At 48.8% G+C, this 25081-nt stretch overlaps 1 protein-coding gene across 1 annotated transcript; it reads left to right on the top strand.

Annotated features, from left to right (window-relative positions):
* Positions 1-92: 92 nt before the first annotated feature.
* On the top strand, positions 93-21234 carry DMBT1 (deleted in malignant brain tumors 1). Its single transcript, XM_032423009.1, has 13 exons — positions 93-99; positions 544-573; positions 2294-2617; positions 7573-7726; positions 8010-8212; positions 8655-8975; positions 9628-9648; positions 10681-10710; positions 10967-11117; positions 12393-12601; positions 13427-13611; positions 17813-18201; positions 20693-21234. The coding sequence occupies exons 1-13, from the start codon at positions 93-95 to the stop codon at positions 20988-20990; spliced, it is 2322 nt and encodes a 773-aa protein (XP_032278900.1). The 3' UTR covers positions 20991-21234.
* The last annotated feature ends 3847 nt before the right edge of the window (positions 21235-25081 follow it).

Genomic DNA, 25081 nt, shown 5'->3' on the forward strand with positions numbered 1-25081 from the left:
TTGCAGCCGACTCAGGGAACAGGATTGCAGCCTACATTGTGAATTTGCGAGGGCAGTGAAGAACAGCTGGGAAGAGGGATACTGTGTAGGGAATGGCAGGTGGGTGTTACAGTGAAAGCTAAAGAGCCAGATGTAAATGTGGATCCTGAGCCTTGCCCACTGCAGAAAGGCTGAGAAACCATGTAATGACTCAGAGCATTGCAATTGTGTTGTTGTAATTAGTGTTTTTCTATATCAACTCCCTACCCTCATTCTTTCTGACCCATGTGGAGTGAATTCAATGGCTTCCTTGGTCTGTCCCTCTCCTGGCATTGGCATTCTGCCTCCTGAATCATCATCTCTCAAGTCCAGGAATGCAATCAATGACAGTGGGACATATGTTTGGACTCTGAAAACGTGGAGAGATTGATGGTGGGCCTTGGCTTGTCTACCCAATAGCACATGGAAGCATGATCCTAGAAGGGATAGGCTGAGTTTCCTGAACCTGTGATCTGGTTGTGACCCCTGTGTTCTTAGTGTCTGACTTGTGTTTCTTTCTCACAGTTGCGCGGCCGCAGTCCACAATCCAGCCAGGTGAGTCCTCAGCCACCCTATTTGGAATGTCTCTTGGTTCCTGTGCCATCCTGCCTTGTTCCCACTAGTCTTGGTGAACCACTGCTCTTTGTATCAAACCTGTGTGCAGCTTTCTTCCAACCCCCCTTTCCCAGGGGTCTCTAGCAAGCTGTTCTTAGCTAGACTTGGGACTCAAAGGACTCAAAGAGTCCTATCTTTCCATCAGTCCATGAGTTTTCATCTAGTCTGTCAAAGTGTCCCAAAAGATAGCTGCGTGTAGGTACCCAACAACTGACCAAGTGTGCCATGAATTTCAGCTGGAATGCAATCTGGGATCACAATTTGAATTGGAGAATGGACGGTGATGAGCACTGACCTCGTATTGAAGGGTAATCCGCATAGGCTGGATCACTTCTTTTGCTCATTGTTTAATACAGCCTCAGATTCATCAGGGTCCAAAGTATGTATCCAAAGTGGCAGGGACAGAGCCCAAGGATCACAGTGTAATGATTTATGGTGTGTTCCAGGTGCCAGGATACTTGATTGGTTCCAGGTGGGCCTACTGTGCCCCTGACTCTTTCTGTCCAAACTTCAGAGTGTGGCAGACCCTTCAGACATGTATGTCTTGAGTAGGGATGTGGCAAAGTTTTCAAAGGGAGAATGGACCTGCCAGGCTCAGAGATGGCTGTGGAGGGTCCAGGTTGTCCTCCTGAATGGACTTCATCCCAAGGGAAGTTATTGAGCAAGCGCTTGGTTAGCACACACGGATGGAAGATGGCAAAAAGCAGTGTGCAGTTGCCACGATTCCTGCCAAAAACTCTTTTCAAAGACTGTTTTCCATGATGTGTAACTCTGTCTTTTCCCTCTGTTGCCTCTTCCAGGCACCTGGCCCACCTCATCCATACCTGTAGGAATAACAACAGGTAAATATTCCCATCCATCCTCCCTGGCTCATTTTCTCCTTCGGCGTAAAGTTTGGGATTGGAAGTGACAGGAGGAATCTCAGGGTGTTCCTTTACTTATCTTTGTCCCTTGTGTGTGTGTGAGAGAGAGAGTGTGTGAGTGTGTGTGTGTGTGTGTCTGTGTGTGTGTGTGTGTGTGTAGGATGGGAGGTGGTGAAGGAGTCGCTGAATATACAAGATCTGAGGTCTGATCTTACGGGGTGGCCACCTGACTCCACTGGGATCCTGAGCTGATGTTCAGTGAAGATCCTCCTCCAGGTGCTCAATGTAAACCCTGGAGGCCTCTCAAGTGCTGCTGGGACCTTGGTTGTGCCTCCCAGGCCACAGGGTACAGCCCCGGGAAGACAGGGGCAATGTGCTGGTACTGCACCTTTCTTGCCGAGGTGCCATCATGTCCTGGGACTTTGCCAGAACCCAGCCAGGACCTCACAGGAGCCAATAAGCTGCCCAACAGGACAGTGGCCTTGGCCTGCCCTTGGTCTGCCCTTGGTAGCTATGGGGCTCCATCCTCAGTGTGCCCAGTGTGGTGTGGGTTTGTCTTCCCCCTCTCCTCCATGGGTCATCGGGTGCTTCTCTGCCTTGGAGCATCCTTAGGCCTGGGCTGAGGAGGATGTCTCTGCTCCTTTCCCTGTGATGAAGATTAACCTCTGGGCATGTTCAAAGGTGACCACCTGCCCAGGGGCCATTGGCCAGGAGGAAGCCCCTGAGTCTGGAACATGCCTTAAGCCTGTGACCTTAAGACAGACATGGACAGGAGGTCTTGTTCTTTGTCCTGCTAGGGAATGAAACAGGTTTGGCGCTGAGGCTGGTGAGCGGAGGGGACCGGTGTCAGGGCCGCGTGGAGGTCCTGTACCAAGGCTCCTGGGGCACCGTGTGTGACGACAACTGGGACACCAATGACGCCAACGTGGTCTGCAGGCAGCTGGGCTGTGGCTGGGCCGTGTCGGCCCCAGGAAATGCCTGGTTTGGTCAAGGCTCAGGGCCAATTGTTCTGGACGACGTGCGCTGCTCTGGGCACGAGTCCTACCTGTGGAGCTGCCCCCACAACGGCTGGAACTCGCACAACTGTGGCCACTCAGAGGATGCGGGTGTCATCTGCTCAGGTGAACCTCAAAATTTTGAGCCTCTATTTTTGTTTGTTATTTTCTCTGAAAAACTATTTCCTTTCACCGTTACCTCATCTTCCTGAGTTTTGCTGAAGGGCAGGCATTTTCCCTTATGGCTTGAGCGGAAAGTGCATCAGCAATCATATTGATGTACTTGAATTTTATGGGAGGACTGCAGTATCTTAATAAGCCCGTAGAGCAGTCATGTATTAATGGGCATATAGGTCGTGAGAACAAATTCCTGCAATAGTTTTTTTTGTGTGGAATCCTGCCCCGGAGATTTACTTCTACACTTCAGGTCCTCAGGACCCCTTCCAGAAAGTCTTTCTTAGTGATAGTGGGTGAAGCACTCAGCATTTCTGTTTCTTTGGATCCTGAGAGGCTTCTTTCTGCACATCCTTCACAGAGACTAATAATGTGTCCTCTTTTTTTGCAGCTGTACAAAGCAGTCCTACTACCCCGGGTGAGTAGCTGCGTCCCAGCCTAGCATCATTCCTCACTGGAATTCTACTCTCATGTTTCTAGAAAGTGAAAGAGAAGCCCAGGCTCTTCTTTTTGAGGACTCTGGTATTTGTTACTGTGACCAGCTGAGTCCCCAGGACTTTGGCTCCTACTTAGGTTGCCACTCTCTGCTGCCAGGGTTTGCTCAGAGAAGCCGTAGTGGAAGGATTTTTGTTCCCCTCTGGTCATTTCAGATGAAACTAAGTGTTCAAGTCAGAATTATGATCATTTGAGAAATACAACCAAATAAAACTCCTACCAATGCTTGTCTGTTCAAGAAATCCTTCACGTTGAGAGAGCAATCCCCAAGGTTTTCTTTACCCTACAGTGAAAATATTCAGTGCCAGGTATGTTGGGAAGTGCTAGCTCCATACTCTAGCCCATCTGGGCCATTCGCAGTGCAAACTGGAATTGTCCAGGCTCTGAGAAGTCCTCCAGTCAGGGATAGAATCATCTACAGTAACGTTTCCATACCAAACTAATGACTACGGAATGAAACCTTTTTCAATAAAATCCTAAAATCACTTCATTTTCCTTCCAGATTGGTGGCGCCCATCAACTATAACTACTAACAGTAAGTATCACGGTTTTCCACCTGAGGGCTTGGGGTTCTCATCCCCTACACTGCTCCAAAACTGCCCACACACAGCCTGCCTCTACCTTCCAGACACTCAGCCTTTTTTATCCCCCCTGCCAGGTGGATGACTTTTGTTTTAATAAGGAGACCCACTTCCCCTTCTTTTAAGGAAATGAAATAAGTTGTTCTTCAAAGAATAGACTTAAAGGCTTTTATTTCTTGGGGTATCTCCGAAGCTTTGAGAGAAGGAAGGGAGACAATAAATGGATAATTTCACAAGTAATCAATCCTTCGCAAGTAAATTTTTCCTCGTGGCTATTGCTCAATAGCTTTCCATCACTCCTAAGAAATGATATGGCCACTTGTTTATGTCACTGAATATTTTCTTCCCATCATATTAAATGCCTGCTTTGTATTTCATTACACAGCTATGACCACGAATTAGTTTACTAGTCCCCTTGGACGTTTATGTTGTCTATATTTCCACATTGTTATGAAGGATCCTCTGATGTAGAATCTTTTTGTAAGTCTTTGCATATCTCCCCAATTTTTCCTGGAGGAAAGAAATAAATTTACTGGACTAAAGTTAACATAGTCCTTGGTACATAGAATGTACTTAATAAATGCTACCTCTTCTTATGCTAAGTATTTTAAGGTCTTTGCTGTACATATGGTCTAATGGCCATCAAGAATGTTGTAAAATTTCAGAATGTTGAAAAAGAGAAAACAATCTCCTCCCTCAGGTAGCTCACAGTAGTAAATACGTACTACTGAATTTATGATGTAATTACAGGTGTGACAGGTGCTTCAGAGGGGAAGTTCGGTGTGCAAAGAGGGCATATTCACAGAGATTTTACTTGATCGAAGGATTAGGGGAAGTTCTTCACGAAGTGCTGCTGATGCAGCGGCATACAAGAGAGGTGGGCTCACTCGCTGACATGCCCTCCAGCCAGAAGGGACACTTTGTAGGCCTGGGTGGGAAGGAGCTTGGCTGTTGCCAGATCATTCGGAGCTTTGTGCACAGGTTAGAACTCCTGACTTTATCCTAAGGACAGTCGGAGCTGTTGACAAGTTTTAAGCTGGAGAATTGCAAAATCAGAAGTCTGTTTGCAAAAGATCTTCCTTGACTTTTATGCCAAACTGCACACTTCCTGAGGCCAGAGACCATATCTGCCTTTTACCCTCTTGCATCCTTATTTCTAGCATTGTGTCTGGCATAACATAAATGTTTTCTAAAAAGAGTAAATGAATACATGAATGAATGGGTGAATATTTAATCATAATTGGCATTTTGATACATACACCAACATGCACACATACACAAATGACGGCAGGCCTTATGCCCTATTTTATAACATTCATTTTCACATGAGTATAGAATACTTATTTTTATGTCTTTAACATTAGCATTTTTAAGGTATTGAAATTATTTTTACACCATAAAGTTTATTGGGCACACAGTTTTTCATTCTATGGATATATCACGATTTAATTAAACCATTACTAATCACAGGACAAAAGAATTAATTCTTTCTAAGTCTATTTTATGTACTTAGGTAATCACATACAGTAACACTTTTATTTTATAATCATCTCTATTATATTTTTAGAAATCTGTAATGCATACCATTTGCTCTGAAACTTTGGCTTCATCTTTGATTACTTCCCAGTGTAGAAATAGAACTTATGGGTAGGCATATTTTAAAGGCTAAATTATCTTTAAGAAGCACCATTTTTCCACAGAAACAGAGGAAACATTTGCAAATCATACATCTGATAAGAGACTTGCATCTAGAATACATAAAGAACCTTTTACACGTCAATAATAAAAAGTCCAATAACCCAATGAAAGAATGAGCGCAGGATCTGCATAGATATTTCTCCATGGAAGATATACAAATGGTCAATAAGCACATGCAAATATGGCCACTTGTTTATGTCATTGAATATTTTCAATGCAAATATGTCAAACATCACTAGCCATCAGGGAAACACAAAGCAAATCTACAAAGAGGTACAACTTCACACCTAGTAGTTTGGCTAGAATAAAAAAGTCAGATAATAGCAAGTGTTGGTGAGGATATGGAGAAGTCATAGCCCTCACACCCTGCTGATGGGAATATAAAATGGTACATCCACTGAGAAACAGTTTGGTGGCTCCTCAAAAAGTTAAACATAGGGGCGCCTGGGTGGCTCAGTTGGTTAAGCGACTGCCTTCGGCTCAGGTCATGATCCTGGAGTCCCTGGATCGAGTCCCTGGATCGAGTCCCGCATCGGGCTCCCTGCTCGGCAGGGAGTCTGCTTCTCCCTCTGACCCTCCTCCCTCTCATATGCTCTCTCTCTCTTTCATTCTCACTCTCTCAAATAAATAAATAAAATCTTTAAAAAAAAAAAAAAAAAAAAAAAAAAAAAAAAAAAAAGTTAAACATAGAGTTACCATAGGACCCAGCAATTATAGTCCTGGGCATATACTCAGGAGAAAGCATGTATCCACACAGAAACTTACATATGAATGTTCACAGGTGGGCAGCTTTGTTCCTAATAACCCCAAAGTGGAAACCACCTGAATGTTCATCATGGTGAATGGATATACAAAATATGGTCCATCCATACAGCAGAATATTACTTGGCAATAGAAGGAAGTGGGAAGTCCTGGTGCTTGTTCGTATACGCTACAACAGGGACATACTTTGAAAACATGATGCTAAGCAAAAGAAGCCAGTCACAAAAGACCACATATTGTAAGACTGTATGGATATGATATGTCCAGAATAGACAAATCTGTAGAGACAGAAAGTAGATTAGCAATTGCCTTGGGCTGGGGGCAAACGAAGAGTGACTACTGTTGGGGACAGGGTTTCTCTCTGGAGTAACAAAAATCTTTTCGAATTGACTGTAGTGATGGTTGCAGCATTCTGAATATACTAAAAACCATGAAGCACTGGGTGTTATGAATGAATCGTGGATCACTACATCAAAAACTAATGATATATTGTATGGTGACATAACATAATAAAATAAAATTTAAAAAAAAAATACTAAAAACCATTGAATTGTACACTGTAGCAAAAATAAACAAAAAGAGCTGTGAATAAGGGAAGAGCCAGTTTCAATTTCTATCACCACTGAGTATCTAGATATTTTTTAACGGTCTATTAAACAGACCAACAAAAGTTTGAATGCTTAATATTATTTATCATTCTGTGATAAATTATATCAGCTGATACTGTTGAGAGCTTACTATGTGCCAGGCCCTGCTCTCAGGGTTCACGTGTATTATCTCATTTAATTCACCCAGGAATCTGATGAGGCAGACGTTATTAGCACTCCCATTTTTCAGATGAGGAAACTGAGGCAGAGAGTTTCAGTAACTTGCTCGAGATCATGAATCTGATAAAGGCAGAGCCAAGATGCAAGCCCAGGCCTTCTGTGGCAGAAACCGTGTGGTCGACCCCACTTCCCACTACTTCTTGTCAACTGGCCGGAAACCCTAGGGAATAAGTTATATTGCAGAGTGCTCTCCATGGGCCAGCACTCCCGCTCAGCCAAGATGATCCCTGTGCTCCACCGAACAATGACAATAATAACTTTGTTGCTTTCTTGGCGTTTTTGCGACAAGGTGACTCATGTTCTCTCTGAAGCTTGGGTCACCTCTTGGCAGAGAGTCACTTTTCTAGGCCCCATGAGGGAGGCAGATCCTCAGATCAAGGCCCCTAATGTGGGGCAGCCCAGGACCAGGCCCAAGAGAGGAAAAACCGAGTCATGGTGTAAGGTTGGGGGATGAAGCCTGAGGACTCTTACCCAGAAGACAATTGCTTGTACAACACACTTGAAACCTGCCATGTTGGCGTGTCCCTCTCTGTCTCCTCTATAGGACCCTTTTTAGATTGTGGCGGCTTCTTATTCAATGCCAGTGGGGCATTTTCCAGCCCATCCTACCCTGGATACTACCCCAACAATGCCGAATGTGTCTGGGAAATAGAAGTGAACTCTGGCTACCGCATCAATCTGGGCTTCAGTCATCTGCAGTAAGTAACACTCAGATCACCCGGTGAAGGATGGGCCTCCACGGTCTGCGTTGTGTGCTGGGCTGAGATGCTTTTCACTCTCAGGTGCCACCGGCTAGACATTATGTTGCTCTGATCCTACATGAAGCATTAGGCAACATAGGGAAGTCCTTTGATATGATCGAAGAAGAGCAAGAAGAAAATCTTAGGTTCAGTAACATGGCTCGTGAAAGTCCGAACTATCTGTAAAAGACAGGAGCAATAGAAATTTCAATGTTGACATGAGTGCATTTTTTTCATACAGGCTGGAGACGCATAGAAATTGCAATTTTGATTATGTTGAAATTTCTGATGGATCACTGAATAGCAATAACTTGCTGGGGAAAATTTGTAATGACACCAGGCAAATATTCACATCTTCTTACAACCGAATGATTGTTCGATTTCGAAGTGATGTCAGTGTCCAAAACACCGGCTTTTCTGCTTGGTATAACTCCTTTCCTAGAGGTGCGTTCAAACTAAATCTGACAGAACTGACTTTCGGGGCTCGGTGTGTTTAGGCGGACCCTGCTTCTGTGCGTGTCATGGTTCCTATGTTAATGCAAAGAAGGACCTCAGCCATGTGTTGCCCCTCCTCCTCCTTATCTCACAGCCGACTCTGATAAACCAAGGCCAAGAGATGTGGGGAATCGCGGACACACCTTGGCCTTGGGTTTGCCACTTCCTGGGAGACCCGGTGACTGACCTTGCTGAGCCAACGTGTCCCCATCTGGAGGGGGAGGGGGTCTGAGCTCTGTGGTGTCTTAAGCCCCTTCCAGCTGATCTTGGAGATGTCTGTACCCTGATCAGTCACCTGGGGACTTTAGGAGGGAGCAAGGCCCATGGGTTATTCGGCCTTCGAGATCTGTTGTGGGAATGACCCTCAGTTCTTATGCCATGTATCTTTCAGACGCCGGCTTGAGATTAGTCAATTCAAACTTCTCCTATAATGCATGTGCCGGGCGTGTGGAAATTTACCACGGTGGCACGTGGGGGACGGTGTGTGACGATTCTTGGGGCATTCAGGATGCCCAGGTGGTCTGCAGACAGCTGGAGTGTGGATATGCAGTATCCGCTGTGGGAAACGCCTATTTTGGGCCCGGCTCTGGCCCCATCACCCTGGATGACGTGGTGTGCTCAGGGACTGAATCTACTCTCTGGCAGTGCCAGAACCGAGGCTGGTTCTCCCATAACTGCGCCCACAGTGAAGACGCTGGAGTCATTTGCTCAGGTACCATGCGGCGTCATTCGTGGAAGGCCCCTTTCACCTCCAACCTGCTGCAGGGTGAAAGTTAAGGGCTGGTGGTTGATGGTGTTTGTGGCTCAGTCCCGGGGGTGGAGGTGGGACTGGAGCTTGGCAGCTGTGCCCTTGGTCTTCGCGCTCCAGAAGACCATGCAAGGGCCCCGTTGTCTCTGGTGGGTTATACTGGCCACAGGGCTAGTATGCATGTGTGTTCTCACCCTTCCATTTGCTCTGGGACCTTTAGCAATGAGTCTCATCTGTCAGCCTCAGTCTCCTCCTGTACGAAGAGGAGATGGTCATGATTCATCTGCATCCAATGGCGATTAGAGACCTAAGTGGCTCATTCGTGTAAAACCTTAGAACAATTCCAGACAAGTAGGAAATGAGGAATAAGTGATGCTGTGACCTTGGTCGTGGCACTGATGACCCCCAAGTGATGATAAGGCTGGGGGAGCAGCAGGGGAGACCCGCCCAAGGCCTCCCCCTAGTAGCACAGGCCTTACGGCAGTAACTCCACAGGCCATGGGTGCACTCAGAGAAGAGGTCAGACTGTGAGTCACATGGGTATGCCCCTGCCGCATGCGGGCCCCTCCTCCCGCCACACTTCAGCGACTAATGCTTTTCTCCTATTCCTTTTCAGGAAGCCAGCCAACAACGCACGGTAAGTACCTGTCCTTCCTACCCAGCCGCCTGGCTGGCCCTCTCTGCTGCTGGTGCAGGGCATGCCACTCCCTCTCCCAGGAATTGCCCCTTATGTCTTCCTCGGCACCGGTATCCCCTCCAGCAGATGTCCCCACCCGAGGAGAGCTGGGCCTCTCTCTGGGCTCCTCTTTGACCATCAGTGGCCTGGCCAGCCTAAGATTCAGATCTCCGGTCAGTCCCTGGGAGAGGCCAGCCACCTGTGTAGGTTCGGACACCAGACCCTGGTCAGTGCAGGCCAGTGGGTCCTGCTTCATCACTGAGCTCCGTGTGTAACCACCAAAAGCTCCTGGCTGCCCGCTCCGGAACTGCTGCTGAACCTTCTCTAAGCATTCGCGGCACACTCCTGGCTCCTGAGATCTTTCCCCTCCATCCCCACCCTCCCCTCCTCACCACCAGCCTCCTACAGCAGCGACCCCTCAGCCTTGCCCCCATCCATTCTTCACACAGCAGCTGGGGGCGTCCTTACGAAATGCCAATGTCAATCCCAGCCTCCACACCTTCGCACCCTTCATGTGACTCTTCAGGGCCATCTGGGTGTAGATTCCCATGTCTGGGGACAGATCCACTTCCTTTGTCTGTTTCGTTTCCTCCCCCCACCCCTCCTGCTCCATCCACACTGATGTTCCCTCAGTGTGCTAGTGACTGTCAGGCCTGGGTCCCCCTGCATGGAACCCCCCTCTCTACTTTTTTGCCTGACCACTCCCCCCCGCCCCGATTACCTGCCCCCCTTTCTCTGCTCAGTCTGGGTCAGGAGCCAACGCTCTGGGCTCCCACCATGTCCTGGGCTTACCCTGATCACAGCCGCATCCTGCCACACTGGGATTTGCTCTTGCCCGTCCACCGCTCCAGGCCATGAGCTCTCTGAGGGCGCACATCCAGCATCTCGCTGTGAACCCAGGGTTGGCACCTTTCTGCACAGACCAAGTGAGCACCGAACATTTGTGCCAATGATACCAAGAAACTGATTGTTATCTTTTCTCTTGGTCAACAGCTCCTGTTCACGATGCCACCCGCCCAAACAGTAAGTTTGGGGCTCCCTGACAAACCCCCTTTCCCTTCCCCTCAATGACAGTGCCGCTGGGTGGGGCAGCGGGGATGGGGGTAGGGGGACAGTGACAAAAATGAGGAGATGGATTCCCTAAGTAGAGCCTCCCTGGACAGTCCAGGTCTACACCACCTCCTGCTGGCTTTTTGTCTAGGGGGTTGTTTAAAAATTTCCCCAGGTGACTGTGCAGCAGGCTCTGGGGGCCCTCCAGATTTTCATTTCTTCCCGACAGCAAATTATTCCTGCGGAGGCTTCCTGTCCCAGCCATCTGGGTACTTTTCCAGCCCGTTCTATCCAGGGAACTATCCAAACAACGCCCGATGTGTGTGGGACATTGAAGTCCAAAGTAACTACCGTGTGACTGTTGTCTTCAGAGATGTCCAGTAAGTGTGTGGGTGCAGAGGAGAACACGTGGGGGCCTCACAGATATCGTAGAACAGAATAAATGGCACCTAGCTCTTCAGGAGAGATGTTGGCCCAATTGACATTTTCTCTTATGGGTTCAATTTTTCACCTAGCCCAGAGGCAGCCCGTGGAGGTGGGGCCGGGACAAGAGCCCTGGTTTAAAGTCCCAGGTCTGTCACTCATTTGCTGTGTGCCCACAGGAAATCACTTAATTTTCCTGAACCTTGGTCAAAACAAGGAAATAAAATACCTGCTTTCCTCTCATCTCTGGCTACTGGGAAGGTCACGAGAGAGAAAGAGGTGAAAATACTTGGAAAAGGTTATCCAACGGGAAGGATGCCTGTTAGGAGTAAGAGTAACACACAGAATCCTATTAACCACACCAGGTTGTTTTTTTTTTTAACCCTTTTTTCTTCATTGCCTCCTTTTTTTGGGGGGTGAGTTCTGGCGGGTCAAGTAGAGGTGGAGAGATCTCTGCTGCAGAGGCTCATTTATCTGTTCCTCATTCAGTGAAAAGGGGGAATCACTGCTTTAAGCAGAGGACACAGCGTCAAAGCCACGTTATGATTGGTCCAAGGAGGGGCGTGGCCAAGCAGAGGTACGAGTATTTTCTGGTGTCCAGGAAAGAGGGTACCATCATTTCTTTTGTAATAGCCTTTCCTGAACACAATAGTCTCCTCTCTTGCTTTTTGGTTGCTGTGGCTTTGCGAATCTCTGCCTTGGAAATTCATTTGGAGTTTTGCAGAAGTTATAATATTATTTTAACCTCCTCATCATTACAATTCATTCTGGATCTCAGAGACTGTACTGAAAGCTCATGTGATCCTATGGAGGAAGGTCGACCACCGAACCTTCAGAGAGGTTATTTGACTTGTCCGATATTCATTAGTCCAGTTATTTATTTCTATCACTATGGATTCATGACTATTTATTTTGTTCAATGGGAAGCCAGGGTCTTTTTGATTGAAGAAGCAGTCTAAGGCAGGTTGTGATCCTTTCCTTTCATGATGCAAAGGAGTGTCAGGAGAGGGGCTGTCGATTTCGTATGTGTGACCCCAAAAGTTAGGACGAAGTTTCGTGCATGGCAGTCACAGGGAAGTGAATATCATTCTTTTATTTTCAACTATTAATTTTGTCAGTATTTCTGCCACAAAGGTGTGACCCTCCCCACCCCCCCACCTCACTGAGATCTGACCCCCTGCATCAAATCCTGGCTGAAAGTGACGCCAGAACTCTGTGTTCTGTCCCTGCAGGCTTGAAGGCGGCTGCAACTACGACTACATTGAAGTGTTCAACGGCCCCTCCCACAGTTCCCCTCTGATTGCCCGCGTTTGTGATGGAACCAAGGGCTCCCTCAGTTCCTCATCGAACTTCATGTCCATTCGCTTCGTCAGCGATGGCAGCATCACGAGGAGGGGCTTCCAGGCCAGCTACTACTCCAGCCCTTCTGAAGATAACACCAGTAAGTCCCCTCGTGGGGGCTCGTTGTGGGGGACACCTCTGCTCCACCCTTCTGTGGTTGCGAAACAAGAAACTAGAGCAGCTTTGTCAGGTCACCAAGGCTTGATCTGGTGCTGAAAGGGGCCACGAGCAGTGGTCTTGGGACTCCAGCTGCCCAGAAACGAGGTCAAGGGCCAGAACTGGCTGATGGGCGGTGTGGTGGTCTTACTGTGGTCAGCAGAGACTAAAAAGAAGATGTGAGGTCATACTTTCAGTACATGGTGAGATGTCAGTGCCAAGGACACAGGTGACCACCTGGCCCCTGGACTATGTCCCAAGACAGCATATTTGTCTGCTATCTGAAGATGGACTGAGCCGATCACTCAGCCACTTCCAGCTAATGGCCACAATTTGAGCTGTTAAATGGACTGATTTATAGATTGGCTTAGGGACTGGGTGAGGTGATGTCCAAGCTCTCTTTTGCAGTCAGGATTTTAAGCATTGACCTATTCCATAGCTAAAGGACTTTATTTTATAACATCTCCACCATTCAACCGGAGCATTACTTTACTTTATGGATAAATGGTAGATTGGCAAAACATTTTACTCATTTCACATCCTGCCTCCATTTCTCCATCAGGGGAATCCTAAGTCCCTATGCCCTCGAAGGGGTCTTGTGAGAATAACACTGACCTGAGTCATGGGGCACCTGGGGGGTTGTGGTGAGGGCTATCCAATGTGGGCCGTCTTTGTCCGCCATCTTGGTCTCTGCATCTTTATACGGGAGGAGCGCCTAGTGGGCTTGCTGGGGTGCTGACTGCCTGCATTATTTGCCCTTGTCCACCAGAGCTGCTTTGTCTGCCAAACCACATGCAAGCCAGTGTGAGCAGGAGCTACCTCCAATCCCTGGGCTATTCTGCCAAGGACCTTATCATTCCCACCTGGAATGAAAACTCCCAGTGTCAGCCCCAAATAACGGCCAGCCAGGTGACATTCACAATTCCATACTCGGGCTGCGGCACCATCGAGCAGGTAAGTCTAGGGCTTCCTACTCTATCTCCTGCTGAATAAGCTTTCTTATAGTGATGTATGCTGTGTTTCTTGAATCTAGGGATTCAAGCGACATGATGATGGTATAACCAGTGTAATCAGGGTAAAGATTTAAATCTGTCCCTTAGTGCCATGATGTAGCTGTAGCCATTTCCAAGTGTAAGGATGAGGAAGGAAGGTCAGCAGGCCATTTTCCCCCACACTGTCATGCACAGAGGGTGCATGGCAGGCTGCCATTCCCATCAGCAATAATCATAGCAGCTCCCAGGGGTAGCTCCAGATTTTGTAGGGCCTGAAGCTTATACAGTTTGGGGTTGGGGTTAGTGAGAGGGGTGGGTGCCTCATGAAACAGAAGAATGCAAACGTATCTTACTTTTATAAATATTACAGAAACATATGGCTGTGCCAATACACTGCTAGGCATTGGAGGAACCTGCATAGGGGAGGTCCTGAGGCTGAAGCTTTATTAGCTTCACAGTAAATCAGCCTCTGCAGCTGAGCCGTCACCATCTAGGGTGACCAGCTGTCTCGGTTTACCTGGGACTTTGCAGACGTCAGCATGGAAAAGTCCCATGTTCCACAAAACTCCTCAGTCCTGAGCAAAATGGATAGATGCTCATCCTCCCAGGGCCAAATACTAGGATCAGCCGGTGTCATACTCCCCAGATACCCATCAAGTATTCTGTCATTGTCACCCTACTTTAAAAATAGAGGGGCTGGGCTTCGAGAGGTCAAGCAGGTTGCACAAGGCCACTTGGCCAAGAAGTAGCAGGACAAACATCAAACTCTGAAAATCTCCAAAACCTTATACTGAGTGAAAGAAGCCAGCCACACAAGAGTACCTACTCTGTGATTCCACTTCTATAAAATTCAGGAATGGGGAATAAATGTATGATGGAAAGCTGACCTGGTTAGAGGGGATTGCCTGCAAAGGGGCAGGAAGGAGCTGTTTTGGTTCTTGGAAATGTTCTGTATCTTATTGTGGTGGTGATTTTTGTCAAACCTCACTGAATGACATGCCTACAATGGTTGCATTTAATTTTATGTAAATTTATTTGAAATCATCTAAATTCTGAATTTGGGGATGACACCTAAGTAATCACTTCAAGATTTTGTCTGTTAGGGAACAGACATGATGCAAATAATGTGGCTTAGGACCTCAATAAATACACAACATGAAATGCTCGAATATGTACAATGTGCATGACACACACATTCAGAGGATGTCAGTTTGTCATTCACCAAAGATGTACTGAGCATTTGCTGTGAGCCAGCACTGGGCTAGGTGCTAAGATGACACTGTTAATTACCTGGCAAGGTAATTTCCTGATCCTTTGACACGTAAGAAACAATGGGAGAGGAAGAGGATAGTCATTTAGCCAAACAGATTGGCCTATCAGCCACGGGTGGGTGCCTAGGCCTAAGGGTCCATAATTGCCCTTATGGCCACCTGGCTCCTTTCCTCAGTTCCTACAGATACCAAGTCTCCTTCTGAGATGAACTGAGTGAGTCAGGGAGACTTACATGAAGACAAGGGTACATATCAGTCATGCTATGCAAATGTTCTAGTCAACCAGACTTATATTTTGCCCTGTAATTTAATTGTGTTGGATTCTGGTTTGTCATGAGTTTAGTCAGTAGGAGTCAGTGCACCAAAGATGATTATCCCTCCCGGTTCCAAGTGTGCAGCCTGGAGACTGATATCTGAGCCACCCCATCGATGTTCCTTCATGTCCATTAGAAGCCACCAAAGCAATATGCCAATGCTGGTTCTCGTAAGGTGGCTGGTGGTGGCCAGCATGCACTACACTCTCATTCCTCCATTTATTTAAATACCTGCATCCCCTACCAGACCGAGTGCCCAGTGGCTGGTGTGGGGCCTAACCCTTTATAATCGGATTATAAACGGCTGATCATGCCAGCCACTGAACTCAGTTCTACGTGACTTTCAAAATTCTTAGGGCAACATTCATTCCCACGTAATCACAAGGAATTGGAGGCTTACAGAAGTTAAGTCATTTGCCCGAGGCCACATGGTCATGATCTGCTGAGCCAGGATTCAAAGCTAGGACAGCATGATCTGCAGGCAGAGCCGACCACAGCTCCCCCAGGAGCCTCGCTGAGCAGGGTCTGACGAATGGTGGCTCGTGTGGCTGAGTAGGCGAGGTCTCCCTACCACATGAGACGGATATCAAGGGGAAGAGTCCCAGTCTTCATGGGAATAGCAGTTGACTTATCTGCAAGATGTCTCCTTACATCCTGTGTTCCTTCCGAACCGAGCAGACACCTAATAATGAATTTTAATCTAAAATCAGAACTGCATCTTGCGATCAAGAAATAAACCTGCATTCCATGTTCATTGCTTGGAGTGGATTCAGAATTTAGCTTGAGCATAGAAGCCATAGACAAATGTGAATTCCAAGAAAACTTTGATTTTAGTGTACAGAGTTAAACTGAAGTCACCTTAGCTTGTCTTTGAAGGAGTAACAGAGTCACATTTATATGGTTTCTTTTGACAACTAGCACTCGCATATAAAGCCCATTATTTTTTTCTTTTTTTTTTTTAGAAAATATAGTGTATTTTCCTTGCACGAATGGAGGGCGTAGGATAGATGAGGTCTCCCCACCCCACCAGAGGGATGCCTTCCCAGAGCTGGGTCCAGAGTGCGGGTTCTGGCACTCCCCTGCAGGCCTGGGGCTGCAGAAACCTCCCTGGCCCAATGAAGAAAACGGGGTGGCAAAACCATTTTAAATTACTTGTTAAATTTTTCTCCACATGTTTTTCTGGAAGGGACAAATTCAGAGTTGAGTTATGCAACCACAAGCATGAAGCGAAAGCCTTTCCAACACATGCTGTTCTGAAGAACAATGATATTTAAGGTGTACAAGTGCTGGATTGAGCAGAGAGCTTGTCTAATAATCTTCCAAATGGCCAAGAATAGAATTTGGTTCTTGACAGGGTGCATGACTACATGTGACTTGAAAAACCTCTTTTTTTTTTTCTTAAGAGTAACCTAGCCTCACATTTTAGGACTTCTATTTAGGCCACCATGGGGTTCTTTTTGTGCTCGTTCTTGCAAAAGTATCCATTGCTTATGGGAACTTGTACTTGGCTAGCAGAAAGAAGTGCTTCTGGCCATCACCATATCAGGAGGGAAAGAGTTACTCCCTTTCTCTGCCAGGCAATCACTGGCTTGTGCTTGCCTCATTTGAGGCCAGATGATCATGGAGCTTCCAGAGGGCCTGGTTCACCTGTGTCCTCTCAGCCATCTGGGCCCCATTCTTCATCCGTTATAGTACTTTTGTGGGCCCTGCCCCCTGTACCTTTCATTCATTCCATGGTATCTACTGATGCTCCTCACAGTATCGTTGACACTGTACCAAGCCCTGATGACATCATCTTATCCTTGAGATGCTCACAGACCACTGGGTGCAAGGCTCTCTCCCTTGAAGGTCACTCTTAAGCACATCAAATGGCATGAGAGACCAACATTCTGAGGAATTTGCTGCTTGCTAAAAGGCACATTAGGAACCTGTCCCGTGGTACAGGGAGTGACAAAGCAGCGTGTGACAGGAAGTGCTCCAGCACTGCTCAGTCCACATGAGCCTCTGGGGGAGCCCCTACCCCAGGGGTCAGAGTCCCACTGCAGCTAAAACTCCACCCTCTGTCACTTCCGGTCCTGGCGGCCTCAGACACCAAGCTGCTACTGAGCCATCCAAACAGCACAGTGAAATCTAATCCCACCAGCCTCTCCCTCAAGTACATGGCCGCCTCCCTTGGTTTCTTCCAGCCACAGCGAGAATGAAGCAAAGCAAGCATGAAAGGCCCTAAGCCATGGAGTCTGGACTCAGCTTGGTCATTCAGCAGGGCAAGGGGTCATCCAGACACACCCATCTTCCCATGGGGAGCAGCTCCTAGGAGGCCCCAACACCTGGCCCACACTGCTGTCCCCATCACGTGGTAGAGGAAGGGGTTGTGTGAAAGGAGGGAGTCCTGCTAGTTAAGCCGCATGCCCAGCCCAGATAATGGGAGCCATGGCAGTCATGTGCCTTCTCTGTGTGGTCCTGGGAGGGTTTTAAAGTCTGGCTGAGTCACTTCCCTCTCACTGTAAACAAATCAGCAGTGAGCTTCCCTTAACAGGTGATATTTGCTTGACTTTGCTCTCCTGTCTTTGTCTCCCAGGTAGATAATGATACCATCACCTATTCCAACTTCCTCAAAGCAGCTGTTCCAAGTGCCATCATCCAGAGGAAGAAGGATCTCCACATTCACATCAGCTGCAAAATGCTCCAGAACACCTGGGTTAACACCGTATACATTGCTAATGACACCATCGAGGTCAATGAAGTGCAGTACGGCAATTTTGACGTGAACATTTCCTTTTATACATCTTCTTCATTTTTACATCCGGTGACCAGCAGCCCGTACTATGTGGACCTGAACCAGAACTTGTACCTTCAGGCTGAGATCATCCATTCTGACACCTCCTTGTCCTTGTTTGTGGATACCTGTGTGGCGTCCCCATATTCCAACGACTTTACATCTCTGACTTACGACCTAATCCGGAGTGGGTAAGGAGTGTCTTCACGGGGTGAATGTCAAGCTTCACCTGACAATTCAAACATGAGTAGCCTAAAGTCTCAAGGACTTTGGTTCTAGTAGAGCAAACTTAACCAGTCAGGTTGTCATACCTGGTTAACATCTAGGGAAATGAATGTGCAGGGAAGTGAATGAACCACCAGTGGTCACCAAGCAGGTTAACTGTAACTGGGATTTGACCCAGGTAATCGAACTCCATAAGAAGACATGCGTGTAGTGGGGAAAGCCTTGATTCTGCAGCAGATTGAGATTGAGATGCCAGTCTTCCATGTACCAGCTGCATCATTCCGGGCGGGCAATCATATCCTCTGAGCCAGTCTCTTCCCCCATCAGATGAGAATAGTGCTGCCCACATCATAGGCTGTTGGGAGGATGAAATGGGAAGGAGTCGATGGGACCCTGGGCAAAGAGCATGCACAGCAGGTGGTCCACAAGGAATACTGTGGGTAACAGGGGTCAGCAGGGGTCTCTTGACCTAGGAGCTGAGAATGGTGGTTCTAACCAAGCTCAAGAGATGCAGAGGTCAGGCCAGTGGTGCCCAGGCTGGGGTGGTGCCCAGATTGGGCTCCTCCACTACAGTCCTGCTTCCCTGGATGACAGGATGCTGGTGAGGTCGAATTTGCCTCTTTGGAGCTCATCAAGGAGTCCTGGGATGCTGGGATGTACACTCCCATCCTTACTCCTTCGTCTCTGTCCACTGGTGTGTGCACCATTTCTTTGCTTATAATTTGACCTTGGCACCTCAGTAACAATCACATAGAAGTACAATATAAGAGTTGTACTGATAGGCTAAGGGGCTTTGCTAGGAATCAGGGTTGGGAAGTTAAATTTTACACCTCCCGGAGATACTAAAAACAGCACCTTTTTCCAGGCACCGTTTGAATATGTGTCAGTTCAGTAAACAGGTATTGAGGCTTGCCTTGTTCAGTCTGTGTGGTTGGTACAATTCACAACAGCCCCCTTGGTAGCAAAGATGGGGGAGAAGCTTACCCAAATTCTCTTTCTACAAATAGTGACAAAGTGACATTTGAATTTATGTCAGATGACTGAGATTAACACAAATGAGTGATTTGGTTCATTTTTGCTAAAATATTATTTTTGGTCAAATTCTGGCATATATGTATATAAGATAATGCAATTTCCTCGGGAGGGGGGGTGTGCACGTGGGGGTAGATGTGGACCCAGCTGTACCTGGAGGGACACATTGGCTACACCTGAGGATCAGCCAGATCACCCACCTGGATGCCCATTAGAGGAATCTGGATCTTCAGACACACCCATTCCCGGCCCCACCTGCACATTCACTTTATTAGGTCTGTTGTGGGGCTTGGGTATCTGTATTTTCAAAACCTCCCCCCGCCCCATGATTCTGAAGTGCAGCCTGGGTTAGGGAGCTCTGGCCCATACAGACCACCCTGACTGGTGTGGCTTTATGGGAAATGCAATTATTGCCCAGCAGCCCCTGGGTTACCCTGACCTCATTTACAACTGTCCTACTTCCTGACGAGGTTCTGCGTACTTTCTTTCTCTCCTTTGCTGCTAAACTGACCCCTGTTGAAAAAAGAATGTGGTATTTGAGAGAATGTGCATTGAAAGTGGAGGAAGGAACCTCTGGAAGGGGGAAAGAAGATACTGAGTGAACCCTGGGCCACATTCCCAGGCAGAATCAGGCTGCCTTAGTGACAGCTCCCATCCACCACAAAAATTTCCACCCTAAACCCCATGGACCAGTTTCTTTGCTCTCCTCTTTGCTACATCACCCCAAATCCTCCTGTTAAGAGGTGTTCCTGGGTTATGCAAGCTGCTTACTCAACTGGGGGTAGAGCTGGGAGATGCTCTTCACCCATATCTTAGTAAAGTTTCTTTCAGGGGATTCTTAAGTAACCTTCCTGCTAACACCAGTGGCGATGAGACATCTGAGGGAATAAGGAGGCAGTGGATATTGGAGTGGGGGGTACTGGAGAGTACTCAGGCTCATGTGGAAAGTACAGCCATCCAGGGCTCAGGGCAAGTTGAGGTGGGTCAGGAGACACAGCCCCAGAAATTTGGGAGGGGGTGGGGGTGGTAGCCACCAAAGACATCAGAGAGTAGCCCAGTGCCACCTTGCCTGGCCCTGAGACCAGGAAAGGAAAGGAAATGTCATCTTCCTTCATGCCGTCTCTCTGGGCCCTGCTGCTTCCATCACTCCCCTGGGTTTCCAGGGCCATCCAGCGTGGGGTCACCGAGCACCCACTGTGCAATATGGGGCCTGCTTGTCTGTGTGGAAACCCTGGGCCGATTTGCTGCTTTAAGATGCTGCTGACATACCAGAGCTGCTGGGGTTCTCCTGGAGGCTGACAGGCGATGTGTGAACCACACGTTCTGAGGGAAGGAAGGTGCGGCCGGAGGCGTGGGCCTGGCCCATGCGCGTCATGAAGAAGGCAGTGCATCCATAGCTGACGGGCTGCTTTTCTCTTCTTCCAGGTGCGTGAAGGACAACACCTACCAATCTTACCCTCAGCCGTCGCCTCGCATCACCAGATTCAAATTCAGTTCCTTCTACTTCCTGAGGCGCTTCCCCTCCGTGTACCTGCAATGTAAGATGGTGGTGTGCAGGACTAACGACTACTTCTCCCGCTGCCGCAGAGGCTGCGTCCTGAGGTCCAAGAGGGATGTGGGCTCCTACCAGAAGAAGGTGGATGTCGTCCTGGGACCCATTCAGCGGCAGGTCCCACACACCGAGAAGAGCAACCTGGCTAAGTGGCGGACCTCCCGCCCCTAGATCCATGACCTGCGGGGACCCGGGTTGTTTCTGTTGGTGTCACGCTCCACCCCAGAGTGGGCACCCACCACGTGCCAGGCCTGCTGTGCTCCACGGGGCGATACGGACTTAGCTAGATCACTTCTCGCATTCTTCCATGGGCTCCTGGTCTATGGGGGACCACGTGTGGTGCTTGGTCGAGAGAGTTCTGATCTGCGACACAGACACCCCTGACACTTTTGTCCTCTGGCTTCTGAACTCCCCGAACCTCACACTCCTCGACTGTGAAACAAAAATGTTAATACCTACCGGTTAGGACTGTTGAGGCGGTGCAATAAAATAATGTTAGTTAAACTGCCTTGAGGTCTGCCTGGTTCAAGTTCTTGGGTGCGAAAAATGGTGGGTCTTGTTACTATGGTTGCTGTCACCAATATCAACAACACGACGTTAACGATTACATTATTGCTCATGACGGTAATAACAAGAGGCCCCTGTGTCCCCAGGCAGGGCCGTGGGGATGCAGGCAGGATCGGTTTATTCCAGTGGCTCACAAGGCTGACATTTTGGTGGTCAGCCATTCTGTCTCCTCATCTAGAACAGAGCTCCGATTTCACGCTCTGCTCTTTTCTTGTGGGTGTGGACAAGGAAACGACTGCAGAGGGATTGCCAGGATCTCCGGTCCAGGCTGAGGACAGGTCAGCAGATGTGGTGGCCCCGGTGACAGGGTTAGGTGTGGGGTAGCAGCAGTTGTCGCAAACCCTCCTCCTGGTTACTGGGTTCCACCCCATGGGGCATCCTCGGCGGCTCTGTCTCCTTGTGTCGCATATTCAGGCAGTGAGCACGTCCAGCTGATTCTAGGCTCTTACCTCACATACGCCCTCCTTGAAGGACTATTATATGCCAGGAGAAATAACAAACAGAAAGAGATCAAAATCCCTGCTCCCCTGGAGCTTACCTTCCACCAGAAGGGGATGCAATCCAGAAATGAGTTGAGTGCATGGCACCTGCCGTGGGTTGGAGCTATGGAGAGACACAGGACAGGGTGACGGGTGATGGGTGCTGATGGGGATGCTGCCCACCGCACTCTTCTCCCTTCTTTTCCCATGGGCACTGCAGAAGCTCAGGGCCTGAGGACCTCTGGCCTGGGATATTTGTACCCATTTCTCAGCTGGTCTAAATGTCCCAAGTCCCCCCTCCCATCCTTCTGGAGCCTCTGGTCACGTTTGATCTCCCAAAGCCCAGCTCTGACTTCCCAAACCTTTCCTGACTGCCACTGGGATGGCACTGCCACCTTTGGGATCTGGCCTCAGTTTCCTATCCAGCACCTCTCTCTCCCATTCCTTTCTCCTCTCCTACCACACAAACAGTTCCGCTTATCATCACCCTGCCCTCAGACCACCATCCTTGCTTGCCCCTGCCCCTTCTCTACTGGGCTTATCCTGATTCCCGCTCTCCTGTCCTTCCCACACCTGCCACTGACTGATGTGGGAAAGCAGGGCAGCCCTGAGGGGAGCTGCCACAGCCCTGCCATCTCTGCTGGGGCCTTCCTGGCCGTGGTGGCCTTCACCTTGGGGATGAGCACCCTCACAGCCAGTGGCTGGCCTCTGAGCCCTAAGATGTGAAGCTAGCACCATGTGCATGTGCTCAAACATTGGCCCCACCTTCTCTGGAACCCATGTGTGAAAGGAAGAAACGAGAGCCCAGAGCTTGGCACCCAGCAGCGCCCTAACTCTGTTTCGCTTGTCACAGGTGCATGGTGCAGTGTGAGTACAGACAGGTAGAGGCTTGTTTTCCTGGAAACACAGGCTCAATGCTAGGACGAAATGTCAGGCAAGGAGGGGGAGTCCCTGCATCTCCAGGGAGGAGCATATAGTGGTGGGCAGAGCCAAATTTTATGGCAGCTAGGTGGGTAGAGGGGACAGCTTACAGATACCAGACAGTGAATGACAAATGTGCACAGACGAGTGTGGGAGCAAGAGACCGGTATGGGATGGCTGTGGGTGAGCAGGATGTTGAGCCAGGCCCAGCTCCGGACAGAGACAGTGGGACAGGGCAGAACCAGACAGACAGAATGCCATGGCGGTAGGAACCACTGTCTGCACCACACCAGGGCCAGGGGGAAATGACGTGGGCTGCTGTGGTTTCTAGGAACTGAGACTGGTTTCGGGCTGGGATGCTCACTCCTGGCTGTACATGAGGATGAGTCCAGGGCTTTCCAGCTTCTACTGACTACTTGAACCTAAACCAGTTAGATCGGGATCCCTGTAGGTGGGCCTGACAGTGGTGATCTAAAATCTCCAGGAGGTTCCTATACAGCCAAAATTGAGAACCACTGGTGGAGGAGTCCTTAGGTCCCTCTGAAGAGGCCAGTTGGGGCCCTGATCCTGAGAAGGAGCAGAGGAGGGCAAAGGTCCTTGCTGTACCCATGGGAGGACCCTGGAGGCAGGCTTGCCCTCCCTGAGTGCCTGAGCACTTTCCTTCTGGGAACCTATTCAATTTCATTCTAAAGAGACCATCTTAAAATGGCACTTCCCAGAAGTACCTCATTTTGACTAACACCATTGCTCTCAGTAAAAGCATGGTGTGGAGAAATGCTATTTCAGCATCTCTTGCCAGGGGGGTCTTCAAACAGAGTGAAATGCAATCCCCTTGACAGCTGGGCTGGTCAGGTATTATCACTCTCACCTGGCAGGGATGGACACCAAGACTCAGAGAGGTGAGAGAGCACAGAACCGAAGACAAGGCTGGGGCAAGCCAGAGAGGTTGCGGACTCCAAGTGCCGGGTTTTCCTCCCTCCTGTGTCCCCAGACCTTGGCACCAGCAGCCCAGGGACACTGGCCTTACAGAGAGTTTGCCCTCTGGCTGCATCTGACAAACCTGTGTGCAGCTGGGTAGTGTGTGGGACCCACGATCCTTAAGGAAACAGGTACAAAACGAGGGGTTCTCTGATGGTTGTGAGATCCACATCTATCCACAGCCCAGCTGGTTCTCGTAAGACCTCTCACTGTGCCTGGGGGTACAGCTCCTCCAAGCTCCACGCACCTTCAGGACTTGCTCAGAGCCCTCTCAGTGACCCTCAGCTCCATCCTCAGCAGAATGCTAACACCCCAGACCTCTGCCCCAGTGGTCAGGAGAACAGCAAGGCAAGGTCACCTGTCCTGACTTCGTCTCCTTCCCCTTCTGGGGACAGAGTCTGCTTTCCAACCCCTCCCAGAGGAGCTGTGAGAGGCTGAGGGAATGGTGTTAGTCAAAATGAGGTACTTCTGGGAAAGGTCATTTTAAGATGGTCTCTTTAGAATGAAACTGAATAGGTTTCCAAAAGGAAAGTTCTTGGGCACTCAGGGAGGGCAAGCCTGCCTCCAGGGTCCTCCCATGGGTACAGCAAGGACCTTTGCCCTCCTCTGCTCTCCTGTGAACACAAGATGCTAAATGGTCTGGTTTGCCCATAAAACTCAGCCCAGTGTGTGGGCCTGAGGGGAGAAGCTTGTAGAAGGAAGGAGCAGTCAGATCATGGAGGATTTTGTACACTATGCTAAGGTGGGTACACTTTATCCAGAAGTCAGAGAGCCACTGAAGGGTTTTCAGGGGGGAGTGAGAATGGAGTCGTTTGTGTTTAGATGCCCCTGCTGGATGGTAGGAGTGAACTGGAAGAGGCCAAGATGGACTCCTTCCCAGAATCTACAACAACGTCAGTACAGGAAACCCATGTCCTGAGCACCCATTGAAGGAAGGCCCTCCCAGCATGAGTTTCCCAGTTGGTTATCTCAGGATGGTCCAGACGTAGGAGTGCTGTTCCCCAGGAGCTGATAGCCCTGCCAGAAGGGTCTGTGAAGAGACTCCCACATTCCCCAGACTCTCCAAACAAGGAAAGTACACTGAGTGGTTCGGGGCAGCTGCAGTCCCATGGGAGCTAGGACATTTGTGGGCACCATATCCTTGGTGATCCTCCTAACTTACTCTTCATCATATAAAATGCAATATCGATAACCCAAGTCTGATGATCCCACAGGCAATGTGGACTTTTTGTTTTCCTCTTTTCAACGCTTTTGTAGAGACCCATATCCTTCTGCTGTATATTTTGTCACTGGCTAGTGGGAAACAGAAGAAATTCA

This window comes from Phoca vitulina, unplaced genomic scaffold (genome assembly GCF_004348235.1).
Source record: "Phoca vitulina isolate PV1807 unplaced genomic scaffold, GSC_HSeal_1.0 scaffold28, whole genome shotgun sequence".
NCBI classification, from domain to species: domain Eukaryota; kingdom Metazoa; phylum Chordata; class Mammalia; order Carnivora; family Phocidae; genus Phoca; species Phoca vitulina.

Excerpts from the sequence above, each read along its gene's own strand:
- DMBT1 (XM_032423009.1), top strand. Across the intron at positions 8,213-8,654 it reads GTATAACTCCTTTCCTAGAG|ACGCCGGCTTGAGATTAGTC; the intron begins GTGCGTTCAAAC and ends TGTATCTTTCAG. Across the intron at positions 11,118-12,392 it reads GTTGTCTTCAGAGATGTCCA|GCTTGAAGGCGGCTGCAACT; the intron begins GTAAGTGTGTGG and ends CTGTCCCTGCAG.